Here is a 16,378-nt window from a genome sequence, read left to right as displayed (position 1 = left end):
AACAAAATAAAACCATCAAGGGCCCCATGTTTTCATTTTGTACACGAGCCTACATGTTCTGTATCCAGTCCTGCATGGTAGTCAGAGTTCTAGAAGGCACCCAGTGGGAGAGGGCTACAGTTCAAAATTTCGGTATGCAACCTTTCCCCAACCCCCATGCTTCCTCTGTGGTCCCTTTGCCCCTTCAGTGACTATTGTCTGCCAGTCCACTGCCTTTCTCTGTCCCCTTTTCTGCCACAGTTGGGGAAGGCACTGCCATCTGCCATATGAGCAAGAGGTGGTGATGTCCACTGTCCCTACTTTTATAATTCTGTGGTTGGAATCACTTTGCTTTCTGGAATGGTTTTTTTCTCTGTAGACAATGCAGGGCAGAAATTTAGTACTAATTCCCAGTCTGTCTATCCTGTAATTGTGTTAACGATAGAAACCTACAATTCAGGAAGCTGGAGAGAGGGTTCAGTCAGTAAAGTGCTCGCTCCACAAGCAAGAGAACCTGAGTCTTGAATACTACCATTCACACAAAAAGCAGGATGTAGTGATGTGGACTTATCATCCCAGCTCTGAGGAAGTGGAGACAGGAGGAGCCCATAGATTGCTGACCAACAGGTCTAGCCAGTCAGTGAACTCCAGATTCAGTGAGCGATTCTGCCCTCCAAATAAGGTGGAGAGCCATTTGAAGGAGACACATAACATCAACCTCTGGCCTCCATACACATAGGTACACACACATATGTATGAATTTCTATGTGTACAGAATTCTAGGTTAGTTTATGGCTCTCCACCGGCTTTACCTTTAGGTCTAAAGTTGAGCAAGGCTGGGCAGAGGAGACTGGTTTATAGATGGAAAAAGGCTGAAGAAAGTAGAAACAGAAGCAAAATGTACTTAAAAAAAAAAAACTTAGGGAGAAGAAGACTGAGCAACAGAAATTAATGGGTTGTTTAACATCGGTTTACTTTAGGTACATTTTAATTAATTGTTCTGGGGTTTGAACCCAGAACCTTGCACATGTTAGGTAAGTGCTCTACCGTGGGGCTACATCCCCAGCTCAACTTCTCAGTTAAATAGATTTGTTGAGGTATGGTTGCATTTGGGGGTGAATGACCCCAGTCTGCTCTTTAGCTTGGCCTGTGAGAGACCCAGTGCTGGAACTTAGTCCAAACCAATGACCTGTGATTTTTATTTAACAGTCATCACGCCTTTCATCCTTTGCCCTGTGGGTTTCTGCCCTTTGTGCCTTTGCTTTCGTTTTATAAGGTGTTGGGAGGTCTGAAAGGGTATTCCACACAGGCATTCCTGTGTCAGGCGGCAACAGTCATCTCATTTTAGCTCCCACAGAAACAACTGCCCTCCTCCTCAGCAGCACAGTTGTTGTTGCTTTATGCAATAATCAAATTATGTAACTACACTGGCATGTACAAATGGCGTAAGAAGTCAATGAACAAACCTATTGACTTTTGGTATACATGTAACTTAATGGGAACAGAAGTACGCGGCCCTTCACTGATCCACTGTACAGGGAGAATCAAGATCACACTTAAGACAGCAAGTTATGGTAAATGGAGACCAACAGCCTCTGCTTTAGGTACATGAATATGACATTCGTCTGTTGTTATGAATACCTGATTCTGCTTCTGGAACGTCCAAGTTATTGAAGTCAACCTGTCTTAAAAATATCATCTGGCTCTGAGGTTAAGAGCACTGGGTGCTCTTCCAGAGGACCTGAGTTCAATTCCCAGCAGCGACGTGGCAGCTCACAACTGTCTGTAACTTCATTTTCAGGGATCTGACACTCTCACAGCAATGCACATAAAATAAAATAAATGATAAAAAAATTCCATCATCAAGCAATTGCCATGATTCTAGGTCGAAGCGCTTTCCTGTCCTTCACATGGATGCTGTTAAAGTGTTCAAGCTGTGTACCCAGATTCTCTACCATGTCTGCCCCAACTCCCAGAAATCCTTTCCTCTGACTTGATCTTCTCATTGGATCTTTGGCTTTGATTTTGGAGGCTTGGCTTTGCACTGTCCATTCCCTTGAGCCTCCCTTCACAGGTACCTGGCTCCACCAGCCTCTTGCCCTTTGTGAACTCTTCAGGACAAATTTACTTGCCTGGCTTGGGAGAGGTGAGAGGGGATGAAATGCTTGGTGAACTCATTTTCGTTAGCATGGCTTCTTTCTCTGCACAAAGTTACTTTCACCTTCCAGACTCCTGATGGATTTCATATCTCAAGGGATTCTAGCTTGACAATCAGAAGTTCTGGGAAGTATAGAGTAACTGCTTATATTTAGCAGCTCATGTCTGGCCTTCTCCCTACTCTGGTGACTTCCTATTTCTGAAACTCTTCATCTTCCAGTGCCCTAGAAAACAGAGGTCTCTGTTTTGAGCTTTCTAGACAACTTTGAAAAGATATGCATTTAGCCTTTTCCTCTGTCCAGTAAGCTGTTTGTTCTGTGGTTAATATGCAGACAGAGGAAAATGAATGTGAATTTGCATTTGTAAATAGCGATTAAAACAGGGAACTTTTTGGGAGAAAGGTTAAATGTGATTAAAGTTAAGCTGAGGGCTGGAGAGATGGCTCAGAGGTTAAGAGCACTGGCTGCTCTTCCAGAGGTTCAATTCCCAGCAACCACATGGTGGCTCACAACTATCCGTAATGAGATCTGGTGCCCTCTTCTGGTGCACAGGCATACATGCAGGCAGAACACTATGTACATAATAAATAAATCTTTAAACAAAAAGTTAGGTTGAGAAAACCACTGATTGGAAAGTAAGACTCCTAAGGTCAGACATGCGCTAATCCTTCAGCGAAGAAGAAGTAAGTGCTTTGAGACAGGAAGTTAAGACTTTTCTTTAATAGGGAAATTGTAGCATTGCTTCTTCTAGGAATTATTTTGTTTCTATACAATTGCGTAAATGTCTTAGTTAAGGTTACTATTTCTATGATGGAAAAAACATGCCGGGCGGTGGTGGCACACGCCTTTAATCCCAGCACTCGGGAGGCAGAGGCAGGCGATCTCTGTGAGTTCGAGGTCAGCCTGGACTACCAACTGAGTTCCAGGAAAAGGCGCAAAGCTACACAGAGAAACCCTGTCTTGAAAAACCAAAAAAAAAAAAAAAAAAAAAAAAAATTGACCAAAAACAGCTTGGGGAAGATCGGATTATTTCACTCACAGTTCCATATCATCAAAGTTCATCACAGTTCATCATCAAAAGCAGTGAGGGCAGGAACTCAAGCAGGGCAGGAACCTGGAGGCAGGAGCAGAAGCCATGGAGAAATGCAGCTAACTGGCTTGCTTAGCCTGCTTTCTTTTAGAACCCGGAACTACCTAGCCAGGGGTTCACCACTCACGATGAGCTGGGCCTTCTCCATCAATCACTAATTTAACTTCTTTACTTGTCTACAGTTGGGTCTTAAGGACATTTTCTCAATTGAGGCTCCCTCCTCTCTGATGACTCCAGTTTGTGTTAAGTTGACATAAAACTCGCCAGCACAATAGGTAATGTCAATGACGCTTCTTTCGGGATTTGAATGTCAAAGATCCTTCTTTGGAGCAGAATTTAAGTAATTCTTCGCATCTTTCATAGCTTATAACCTTTTCAGATATCCATTTTGTTTCTGCAAGTCTACAAGCAGTTCCCTTAGGGTGGAGAGGGTTTCTGGCATAAACTCAGTACCTGTGTGCCAGAGCAGAGGTTTCACAGACTCAGCCTATGAATGAGGAGATATTATTATGTTAATTTACTAGATGGTGAAACTGAGGTACAAGCTACCAGCTATAGTAAGTAGCAGCTTTTATAGAATGAATAGAATGCGTGGGTGAGTCAGACGCCTAAGTTCTAAGGATAGTCCATGTGGAAAATAGTTCCACTTGGCTGACTGACCAGATAAATCCTACATAGTGTATTACAAGCATTTGGCTTTAGTGAACATGCAAGACTCTTTCTAGAGACCATATGATTATTAGTTTTTTGAGACATGGTCTCACATGTAGCCCTGGCTGGACTGGAATTCACCATGTATATATCAGGCTGGCCTCAAACTCACAGAGATCTGCCTGCCTCTGCCTTCTGAGTGCTGGGAATAAAGGTGTGTGCCACCATGCTGACAGTATGATTATTTGATAATAAATGTTTGATGAACTTGATCTGAGAATATCTTTTGCTAACATACTCCTGAAGCAAGTCTGTAGAAAAGCCCTAGAACAGTGGTTCTCAACCTGTGGGTTGTGACCCCTTTCACAGGGATTGCATATCAGATATCCTGCATACCAGATATTTACATTATGATTCATAACAGCAGGGAAATTCCAGTTATGAAGTAGCAACAAAAATAATTTTATGCACCACATGAGGAAAGGGTCCCAGCATTAGAAAGTTTGAGAATTACTGCCCTAGAGCAACCTACCTCCTAATTGGAGATCAAGATGTCTGCCTAACAGACATCAATAAATGTGAATGACCAAGATGACTAAATTTGTAGCTCCCTTCTTTACTTATGGCCAATGAAAGAGAAAAATCTAGTTCAATAGTCAAATGGTGTAAATTTATCAGTGGTCACTAACAGAAACTCACAGGACTATAGCCTCTACTATGGAGACTCTTCTGCAATGTGAAAGGATTTATAATGTAGGTGAGATCTACTCTTAACATCTCGAAGCAGCAACAGTAATAAGGTCCTAAAACTCTAAAAATCCTTCCTAATGTAATGATACTAAACTGATCCTTGAGAGAGACTTAGAAATAACAGATCACCTGTAAAAAGGTAAATCAGATCACTTGTGAAAAAAACGAGAGCTATCTTAATTCATTTTGGTACTAGGTCAAGCAAGGTTTGCTTGTGTGTGCATGTTCATATTTGTATGTCAGACAGATGTTGACATGCATTGTTTACTTCAGTTGCTCTCCGTTCTGTTTTGGTTTGTTTGTTTTTTAAGATAGTTGCTCATCGAACCTGGAGCTCACTGATTGGCTAGGCTGGCAAACCATCAAGCTTCCTGGGGTCTGCCTGTCTCTGCCCTCACAGGCTGGGTGACACGCGCCCATTGCTGAGCCTGGCTTTAAAACCGATGCTGAAGATCCAATCTCAGTTCCTCGTGTTTGGGCTGCAAGCACTTTACCATCTGAGCCATCTCCCCAGCTCTAGAAGCCAATTCTTCATAATTATGCAGCACAATGTTTGGCTGTAATTACAAGATGAATCCACAGACTCTACAATTAGTATGGAAAGAAGAGGAGCGTACGAAGATGGAACACACACCATGCACTGTGGTATCCTTTATTTAAACATTGTGAGTTAACTGCAGTTGTAGTGTTCTCATTCACCATTTGGATGGCAGAATAAACTGAGAGAACATTAACACAGTCCCAGGAAGGCATTAACCTATAAACACACGTATTAACCACCCATGCACGCATACACACAACATACACACAAAGATTATAATATAAACACAAAAGTGATGGAAAACACTTTGAATGCTCTAAATCAAATTAAAACCCCTTTATTATAATAAACTGTGGCACTACTGTGGCTATAATGAAAGCTATTGTAACTGCTTAAGAATTAAAAAAAAGGGAAAAATACTGGCAATTTGAAACTAGCAGCAAAAAGCAGCCAGAGTAGGATGGAAGATAAGAGTAAGAAATATCAAGTTTCTAATGTTGGTACTGTGTAGGATTGCACAGAAGTAATTTAAAATTGATTTTAAGGAACTATTAAAAAAAAGTCCTTTGAAATATTAACTTGCACTTTCAAACAGTGGAAAAGAAAAAAGCATTTGGAATGTTACACACACACACACACACACACACACACACACACACACACACACGAAACATACCAGGATATCAGTTTATGGTCTTTGTTTATGACCTCCAAAAAGTTGTACAAGAAAAAAAAAATTAAGTGCCAATGAAGTGAAAGAAAGTTAAAAATTCCTAAAGATGCAAGTCTGAGTGCGCTAATCAGGTCTAAGAATATAGCTCAAGGCTGGGGCAAGGCATGACTGATTCAATTCAAGAGGGAAGACAATGGTGGACCCCACAAGGCAGGCCAAGCTCTCTGAAGAGTGCTGGCAATGGGATGTACTCAGCTCAGACTGTCTGGAAGGAGCTTCCAAAGTACATGGAGTTCTACAGTTGCTCACCGGTTGAAATCAGTTTCATTGTGCCCAATAAATAATTAAAGCCAGCATTTCAGCAGACTGGGCTTTCTACATCCAGATGCAGAAATATTTACTGCACATGCAGGCTGATAGCTTGTTAATGGCACAAATATGAATCCTGGTTTAAGGGAAAAAGCACATTAGCAAGGGTCTTTTTCTTTCTTTCTTCATGGATTCTCATGCAAATGTCTGAAGCTGCCAGACATTTGGGCAAGTTTAGTTTCCTATGGATTTTTAGAGGGAAGGAGATTTTATTTTTCCAAGGAAGCCAGAGTCATCCATGAGCAGGGGTCCTGTTTTCAGGATGTAAGAAACATAATTAATGTCCTCGTTGCTGCAGCTTATTCCGGGTTTGGAGCCAGGAAAACTGGCAGGTGGAACGGGGGAGAAATGGGAGCTTTGAAAGTGGAGAGCTGGAAGGCAGTGTGCCTCCTGATCAGAATGGCTCAGCTGCTTTCAGAATGAGACACTTCAGGATGGGACAAGGCTGGTTCGCTGGATCAGGGTGGGGGTGGGGGTGGGGTGCGGGCGCGGTAGAGAGGCGTTCTACCTCCAGGGAATCTGGGCTGAGCTGCAGCAGGAGGCTCAGGGCCCTGGTGGTGTAGTTACTTTTCAGGAGTGTATTCAGTTGGGAAATGTATGACGTTTCCCAGGTAAATACTGCTTTTAGTGATTCTCTCTCTAAAATCGAATTGGTGAAGACAGGTTGCTGGTGATTTCCCCCCACACAGAATCTAGCTGCGCTAGTGTCTTAAGGTGCTGTCTAATTCAAATTAATGCCCATCAATAAACGCTGCTGGGTATCAACTGCTGTTGCTGCTGAATCAACCTCCAAATGACCTAACTAGATAATCTACCACACTAGGTGCTTTTTCTATCTCGAGTTTTTGAGCTTTAATGAACCAGTCCTTTTAAAATGACGTAGTAGGAACTGCTTCTGTTTGGCTTTGCGTCACTCTTCCTCTTCCTCTTCCTCTCCCCCCTCCCCCCCCCCCTCCTCCATGGTTTCCACAATGAGCTCGGCAGTGCAGGTGGCTTCTCCCAGGCTGTTAACAGCCTTGCAGGTGTACTTGGCGTCATCATCCCCACAGACATCACTGATGATTAGAGAGCAGTTCCCATCTTCATCATAGTCTATCTGGAAGTGGCGGGACTCCCTGATTGACTGGTCATCCTTGAACCAGACAACCTCGGGGTCTGGGTAACCTGCAGCACAGGGAGGGAACACAAATGGCAGATTCTGTTACTGGAAATTCTTATCCGCATCCTCAAGTGGTTCTCAAGCTGCCTCTGTTGATGAGAACAGGATGCTGGCTCTTAGGGTCTACTTCCGTATTTAAGCTAGAGTATGGACATATGCCGTAAAGACTCATTTCTTAAACCTCAAAGAGAATATTCTGTTTGTTTTTGGTTTGAAGCCTGGATCAGTTTCTAACTTTCAACCCCCTGCCTCAGCCTTTTCTGCTGAGATTACGGGTCTGCACTGTGAATGTCAATGACTCTTACAATGCCTCACTGTCCATGATGGAGGGTAGCTTAGAAATGTTGTCTAAATTCTAACTGTTCAGCTAAGGCTAGACAGCTTGATCAAAGTAAAATGTTTGAAAATTAAATGTATAAAAGCTTAACTTAAATTTGAATTAAAAGCTAAAATAAAAATAATAATAATAATAATAAACAGGTACCAGAGATCTTTTGGGGGTTGCACAAATTCTAAAACTGAGTTGTGAGAGTTGTTGCATGATGTGAATTTGTGAAAACAGTTCAGCTGTAAACCTAAAAAGGGGAAATTTATCGTATGCAAATATTAACTCCATAAAGCAAGTAATGGCTATATAAAACATCAGATGGGAAGCTGCTAATACATCTAAGAAAAAGAAAACCTATCTTAGTCTGACCACAAACAGGTAACCTCTAGGAATGGGTCCCAGTGACTGGCTTCATGTTATTCACTTACTAGTCATATCTCTATAAAACAGATGGAATGAAAACATGTAACTATATGTGTACTATGTATTTTAAAATTCTGTGTGTACATATCCATCACCAACTTTGCCTATGTATTTTTTTTAAACATGTAATGTATTACAACCAACTTGTTCCTAAATTTTGTAGAGGTATTTTTAGACAAAAAAGAAGAAAAAATGGTAGCCCCTGGCAGTATAAAAATTATACACAACGCTCAAGAAGTCTAGCAATCTTTTCAAGTGTAATTTTGTTTTTATCAGAACAGCATCCATATGCTTTAGTTTTGCATCAGGGCTGTAGTCAGAAGTTATGCAAATACCAAGGAGATCATTTCAAAGAGAAAAAGCACAACAGATGATAACCGTGCTGTCCTGACCCATGTTTCAACATTTCAAAGGGAAGAGACCCTCAGGAGATCCAGTGACAACAGAGAGGATCTGAGTGACAGGCCTCACTCCAGAGCTTTCCACAGAGTCCCCAGTGTCAGGACCAGCGCAGCACCACAGGAAGCACATCTGTTAGACTGTGGACCTGCTGCTTTAAGATGCTGGTCACAGTGAGAGACTACGTTGGCAGGTGGACCCCTGAGCACACACAGGTGCACACACACACACACACACACACACACACACACACACACACACACAGAATCCAAGTTAGGAAGTTGTACTGTGCTTTGGCCTTGCATCACCTTCCTTTGAAGCTGCAGGCAAAATTAACTGGCTTCCACTATGAAATCACATAGACAACACCTGACACGGTGTGGAACTTCTCACCAGCACCTGTACCCCCAAACTTATAAAAGTCTGTCCGATATCCCCTTGTTTGGGTGATTGATTCCTGATATTTTGCCATCCCACCCCCATCCTGTGCATGACTTTACTCAGAAGGCGCTGAGAATCCCAGTACTGGAGAGCCACACCAAGATGCAAGATGTAGTTGGCTGTAGCTGCCGTGTGGGGCTGTGAGACCCCCGGGGAGGCCGCTTGGTAAGTTTTTCTGCTTTACTTGGTCAGACCAGGATGGGAGCTAACCCTCTACTTTGTTGGCACATGTGAGCACAGCCTTGAAGCCAAGAGGCCTGTCTCATTTGCCACTTATCTTTTTAAAACACTGTAAACCGTTGACACAGAAAGGCCTTCGTCATCAACTTTGCTAATTTCCTGGGACCCATGCTACGATCCCTGAGGCCTCTGTTCTTGGCTCGCTCACTACTACATGGCTGCGTGACTTCCAGGAACAGAGACGCTACACAAGGAAGACCATAAACCGGGGGGTTGGCTCTGTATGGGGGGGGGGCTAGTTTCCTCACCGTAAGCTGCTGTGCGTGTTCTCCCTTGCCCTCACCAACCTACCATTTTTCTCTTTACTCTAAAACCTATTTAAATTAAACAGGTTTCTGCTTTCACACACGTGGCCTCCCAGAACACGTAGGACCACTTGAGATGTTGGGTATCATTTAACAAATGAGGGACCTGCCCTGCACTCAGCAGCGTTGGGTCACCACCCAACATCACTCAGCCTGCTGACAAGCAGTTAAGCTGGATGACTCCAGTCGCTGGACGTTGTGCCAACGGCCCTTGCAGAGCTTCTTATGGGCAATCCACATGTTTCTCAGTGGCTTGCAAAGTCTCTGTTACATGTGTCCCACAGTTAAGGAGGCCCATGGTGGTCCATGTAGATCCAGTGGCTGGTATGAATTAGTATGAACTGGGGGTGTGGGAAAGTCACTGAATAGCACTAGTCTTCAGGAAGTTCGGAGAGCAGAAACTGGGCCCTTTGGACCACAGGGACCCAGTGTCCCTTTGTGTTTGCCTATTCCTATTGCTCAAGGCACTACAGGCCTGACATCTTGCCCAGGGTCCCATGTGCAGCCACTCCTGTGTATAGGAAGGAAAGACCCGGCCACAACTTACCTTCAATCTTGCAGTCAAATCTAGCCGCACTTCCCTCCACAACTTCCAGATCACGAATGGTCTTAGAGAAATAGGGCTTTACATGGGGCTTTTCCTCAGCAACAGCCTCGAGGAAAGCCTGGGAGACATCTTCTAGAAGGTCAAGAGGAGACTAGGTCATGTCTTCATTCCTTGCTCTCTCCCTAAGTTTAAACGGCCCCTCTCTCTCTCTGTCTCTCTCTCTGTCTCTGTCTCTGTCTCTGTCTCTCTCTCTCTCTCTCTCAAACTTGCTATAATTTAGCAAATAGTGCAGTTTAGGGAAGTGAATCATAGCACGACTTTCTCCTGGGGATGTCTTGGCCTGCAGCCAAATGGTTTTTGGCAGCAGTGAGCACTGTGCCCAAAACAGGGAACTGCTCAACCTCCCCCTTCCCTGATGCTGACACACTGAAAAGGAAAGTCATCTTTAAAAAGGAATTCTGGCTGAACTTCATGGTCTTCAGGTTTCGGTTGAGGGTGTGAGGAGGCCAGAATCTACTACTTTTCTGATCCTGGGACCCTTGGCCTTCCTGTTGTAGTAGGTCCATCACCAGCTTCCGAGAAAGCTCAGAACACCTGCAACTCGCCAGAGTGCTCTTTTCCAAACCTATACAGCTTTCGAGATGCACAGCTGCAGACCAGGATGTGGGGCAGACAGGGGCAGGGAAAAACCAAGCCTCAGAGGAGCCCCTGTGTCCTCTCCTTCAGGCTATTTCAGGCTCAATCAGAGGAATAGCAGAAGTGATGCAGACTCTCTAGCTATGAAGATGCTACACAGCAGCCAGCTCCCCTATCTTGTGCACAAAACATTTCTAGACTCAGTTTCCCACCTGTGGGTATCAGCTTCCCCACAATGGGCATGAGGGAGTGTCTGGCTCAGGAGGAAAAGGGCCATCCCTATGTGCATTTAAAGTACCAAGAGGCCAAGGCCCTCACTGTGGAGGTGACTAGGCTAGCCTTTTGCATGTAGTAGCAAGGAGCTAGCCCCATCAGTTTTGGGAGGGGCCTACTGACCGGTTTTCCCAGGCCACACATGTTTCAGCTGCATACCCGCTGTCATGGAATCTGGCCTGTATGACTTAATTTTTCTTTAAAACAAAAACATAAGGCAGGAGAAATTGGAAGGGTATTTTTAAAATGTTATATAACCATATGTGATTTTATTTTATTTATTCTTGTCTATCAGTATACAAAAAAATCTCATTTTTATAGTAAGAAAAAAGAGAAAGCTCTTAATAAAGGCTTTCTTAAGTCTTCCACAAAACTAGGCAAAGAAGCTGATTGTCTAGTTCTATCAAACAAATAATAGCTTTTCCTCTGAAAATAGTTAACAATTAAAGAATAATTGCTGGAGATAGTAGTTGTCAGGGAAACCCCCACAGTCCTTCTGAACTTAGCTACTGTAGAGAGTATTAAAAACCCAGACGAAACCCTAGATTCTTAAAACGCTCCTCTACCCACAACCTTTCCCCTCTCACCAGCACCTGGGAAAACCCTGGCTCCCTTACCTTCAGACTCTAGTTTCTCTGCATTGATCGGGCTGGTCGGGGACCCTGTCGAGGATTTCCTGCCACTGAGCCCTGATATCATTGCCATAGAGGACAGTCTTCCGATGGCTCTCACAGCATTGCCCGTTTTCTGGAAAATAGACACGGAGGTTGGACTCAGGCGGTGGCCCTGGTTCCAGTGAGCAAGTCCTGATCAGAGGTGAAGAGCCCAGGCCGGGAGACACAGCTGCTGGATGCAGGGCCTTTGGACTGAGCCCAGCCTAGCTCTGCGCGCACTGTCGGCGTGTCCGAAGATGTTCGGAGAATGGAATGGGTCCCGGAACTGATGTGTGCGTTAATGTGACTAAACAAGGTCAACACGAGACAAAAAGCTCTTTTCATACTGTGCTTCAACTCCCATAAAAGGGATAGTTTATATAAAGCAACTGCAGCCTAAGACAGCTCCAAAGACTCACTGCTGACGGGGCCCAGTGAGGCTGTTCTCATAAAACAATGCTTGCAGCGGGATTTCAGCTGGTCAGGGGGACAGTTACTACAGACCCCATGGGTCCAGAAAAGTGAAGCAGCATTTTATTGACCTTGAGCAAGCCACTTGACCTCTCCAGTCTTCAGCTTCTTTCTGTGTATAAAGAAGGGGTTAGGCAAGGTGGTCTCCAAGGTCCCATTTAGTTCTGTTTATGATTGAGATACTTCATCAATTTGAGGAAATGCCCAGGCTGGCCCCAGCACAAGTCTATGGTTGCACAGTGGAGCTGTTCCTCCCTAGCGTCCACTCGAGTGTCTAAGACAAACACTCGAATGGGCCACTTGGGAGAGGGAGGAATTTCTGCTGAATAGGATTGAGACTTGTCACATAATTTCCAGGCATTGTGAAGATTCTATCTAGCATAGGATTTACAGCAAGAGATGCTTGCTGTACAATGGCACCCGTTTCTTATCTTCCAATATAGTTCCTCATCCTTTTTCCAAAGTCAGTGGTGATAGCTAGGTTGACTCCAGAGCATCTTCCTTCAGCAACCAGAGACTTGCACCCACTGAGCCAACTTTACCTCCAACTGGCTCCTTGTCTGAGCAAAAAGGAAAATAGCCTCCTCCTAGGCAAAAATGCCTTGCCCTCACTCAGTAGACCTCATACTGTGCTAGCAAAACTACTGTCTTCCTGAATTAATTTTACATACTCATGAATTTCAGTGAAGCCTGACAATTTCGATTATCTGGAAAGCCAGTATTTTCAATAAAAAGACTCATTATTTCAAAAGTGAAGACGTTCAGAATGTTGATGAATCATGCAAAAGTGTGTGTGTGCCAACATGGGTGTGCATGACCAGCCCCAGCCCCCCCCCAGCCCCACAGACACACACACTGAGCTGAAGACTGAACCCAGGGCCTTGCGCTTGCTAGGCAAGCACTCTACCACTGAGTTAAGCCCCCAACCCCCTGTGTATGTATCTAAGCAGAGACCTGCTGTTGCAATCATAACTGCTTGTTCACCCTGCACTCTGCCCTCCTTGTTGCAACCTATTTTTGTGCACTTTGGACAAACATTCAAACTGGCTGACATCTGGCCATCGATCTCTTCCTGCACACAGCACTGTGGAGTGTGGGCATGTTCTTGGCTGTCCGCTACCACAGTGGAGAGGGGTGGGTGGGAATCTGAACAGAACACAGGGGGTCCCAGGTAGGATGAAGAGAGAGGGTGGTGGCCCTTCAGAGCGAGAACACGTGGCAGCCTTCAGGCTCTCCTGTGGTCTGTCTGTCTGTCTGGTTGCTTTGCCAGTTTAGTGTGGGAAAATCCATCTTTTCCCATGGGCATCTACCTTGTTGGGAACTGATAAGGTGGCATCCATCCCAGTGGAGTCAAGATCTTAGCACTTCATTTCCTAACCAGCTAAATCCTCCCTTCTCAGATGACTAGTCCCTTTCCAACACATACTGGTTTGTTCTGGCCTCAGAGTTCTGGTCCGGATGATTCCTTCCCAACAAGGTCAGTTCTCTGACCACTCATTACTCTGTGACCTTGTCCAAGTTGGCTCTCCCTTCTTTGAGCCTTGGCATCTGGATTTTAAATAGAGTACAGAAGACTTTAATCTCCTTGCAGTCCCCCAAAGGACTGTTGATTCTTGTCGGGAATGTGTAGCAGGACCCCCACACTCTGTCTTGAGCTCCTGGACTCAGTGACTGACACATGGAGTGAGGTTGATCAAGACTATATTCACTGCATGCTGTGGAGAGTTGATGGCTTTCTTCTTTCTTGGTTTTATTTTGTAACCAAATTACAAATACGAACTTACCAGAATGAGGCAAACCAAAGTCTCAGTATTTCAGAGGGAGCAGCAAATGCATTAAGAGCAGACATTATCATGTGCAGAAACTTCAGCAGACACAGACATTCACGTAATTTCTTAAGTGGGATATTTTCAAGTGCTTAATAATGAATAATAATTTATTATTCATTTTTAATTTAAATTAATTTAGTTTCAATTAATAATTAAACAAAGTAATCGACATCAGAGTTAATTCTTTGGAAATTGCTTTCTGTATAACAGCAGCAGGGAGCTCTCAGTACTGCCCAGTCTGGTTGCATGCATCTGAGCTGGAAACTGTTGCTTCACAGAGACCTTTGGAAATTTTGGTACAAAATCAACAGAGCCAAGTGTCAGTTCTTGAACCTGTTTAGTGATAGCCTCTTTATTTGTTGGAGGACAAGGTTGGCCAAGGCTGTGTTTCCTGGCAGGCAATGTCTGCCCTGGCCTCCCGAATATAGTCCCAATTCCCCAGCTCTTGGAGAGCTGGCTAAGATGACCAGGACTGTTGGCCCAGGACTGGTCATCTCCCAGGATTGTTATCTGTAATAACAGTCAAACAATGCCTGATAAGCTTAGGCAAGCTGGTTATCCAAGCACCAGCCTGCACACATCTTTAAAAACAGCCTCGGGATGACAGATCCCTTGACAAATACACGGCAGCCTTGAGCAGTCTCTATTTATATATCTATATTAAAATATAGAACAGACTCTAATATTTTATCCTGTTATTTTTATACACATTGCTGGGGTCTCTCCAATGCCTAGAACATAAATGCTGTTGACTTTAACCCTTTAATTTCCACTCTTCTTTCTACTACTGTTGCGGAATATTTGTTTAACTATGTAAAAATATGTTGCATTTAACTATGTAAAGATGTGTTGCATTTGTGTAATTATGTAAAGATGTGTTGCTGTTTTACCTTGCCTGCCCAAGGCACCTGATTGGTCTAATAAAAAGCTGAACAGCCAATAGCGAGGGAGGAGGTATAGGTTGAACTTCTGGGCAGGGAAGGTGAGTAGTAGGAGGAGGTGAGAGGGAGACACCAGGGGCCAGCCAGACTCGAGGAAGCAGGGAAGGAAGGCATGTAGAATGAAAGAAAGGTAAAAAGCCCTGAGGCAAAACGTAGATGAAGAGAAACAGGTTAAATTAAAAGACCTAGTGGAACAAGCCTAAGTTAAAGCCAAGCACTCATAATTAATAGTGAGTCTCTGTGTCTTTATTTGGGAGCTGGTTGGTGGCCCAAAGAAAAATCACAACTACATACTACCTCTCCCACCCCCAGTCTTTTACATCTAGTTTGCAGACGGAAGCCCTGTTACCCTGCCCAACCCACCTCAATTGCTATACTTCATGCAACTGTCTTTGTACTAGTCTTTCAGTATGAATTGAAATATGCCTTCTTTCAGAATAACTTTACCTAAAGATCAATAATATGATTAGACACTGTGCCCCACCTAGCCTTCCATGGAAGGATTTGATACCAGGTTAGCTCCTTGGTTTGGAGCCTTTGATTGGAACACAATAGTTTGAAGGTTCCTTCTGGAGTTGGCATGACCACCTGTGTCCCCTGCTCTCTCTCTCTCCCTGTAGAGCCCACTTCTACTCCCCACTGTCCTGCTGCACATCCCCTTGGCGACTCTGAGACAGAGCCCCCTATTTCTGGGGGAGCCAACGTTCTAGAACTGGAGTTTAAATGTGGAAAATATTTCCCCAAGGATGCAACTTAACAGCAGATCAACACAGCTGAACTGTTCCCAGTGAAATTACTCCCCAGGACATTCATGTTGAGTTAAGATTTTTATGGACTAATTTGTGTATAATTTTGCAGAAAAGTCATTTCCAAATGCTTTACTTAAATGAAAATAGAGAAATAAGGTTCTTTTCTGAATCTGATCCCCGCCTTTCCAGAAACTGCTATGGCCAGTAAACACGAAACCCAGCATTAGGAGAGGAGCTGTGACGTGTAGGTCCCCGGCTGCAGAGAAGAGCCCTTCTTTCCCCCATCCACAAGTCTTGTCTGTGCCCACGCTCTGGTCCTAGCACCCTCCTGGCTTGGGGCCATTTGCAGATATTCTGAAGTGACATGGCTGCTCAGGTGACAGTGCTTTAGGCAACTGAGACCCAATTACACTCGCTTCTCTGAAGGCTGTCTCTTTCCTTTCCCAAGAATCCTCTGACATCAGACAGCCAGAGGGTCATCGACAAAGACAACTTTGATTCTGTAGATACCTTTTAAAAAAATCAAATATACTTCTACTCAGACCTGAAAGGCCCCAGGAGGTGAGTGAGGCAGGTGTTCCCACCTATCTAGCATTTGAAGGAGTCAGGAGATTGGCCCAGTCCTTCCAACCTCCTTGTAGCAGGGCTCTGGCTGCCATGTGCTCAGGATGCCAGCCCCGTAAGCCCTGCACACGCAGGCCCTTGTGGTCTTTCCTCAACTCTTAACCCTGTGTGTATGAAGCTGTGTTTTCTGAGGGAACTGTGGTTTAGTCAC

The 16,378-nt window shown here is 44.2% G+C and overlaps 1 protein-coding gene across 2 annotated transcripts in view; it reads right to left on the bottom strand.

Moving 5' to 3' along the window:
• Positions 1-5,272: 5,272 nt before the first annotated feature.
• Positions 5,273-16,378, bottom strand: part of Mylk (myosin light chain kinase) — a 250,871-nt gene continuing 239,765 nt past the window's right edge. For both annotated transcript variants that reach the window (XM_036203911.1, XM_036203910.1), the window contains 3 exons: positions 11,578-11,707; positions 10,052-10,183; positions 5,273-7,373 (listed from right to left, as the gene is read on the bottom strand). In XM_036203911.1, the coding sequence (XP_036059804.1) occupies positions 7,120-7,373; positions 10,052-10,183; positions 11,578-11,707 (516 nt within the window). In that variant the 3' untranslated portion in view covers positions 5,273-7,119. The remainder of the gene's footprint in view (positions 7,374-10,051; positions 10,184-11,577; positions 11,708-16,378) is intronic.

The sequence above is a fragment of the Onychomys torridus genome, chromosome 12, assembly GCF_903995425.1.
Source record: "Onychomys torridus chromosome 12, mOncTor1.1, whole genome shotgun sequence".
Lineage (NCBI taxonomy): Eukaryota > Metazoa > Chordata > Mammalia > Rodentia > Cricetidae > Onychomys > Onychomys torridus.
This window is presented reverse-complemented; position numbering and strand designations above follow the sequence as displayed.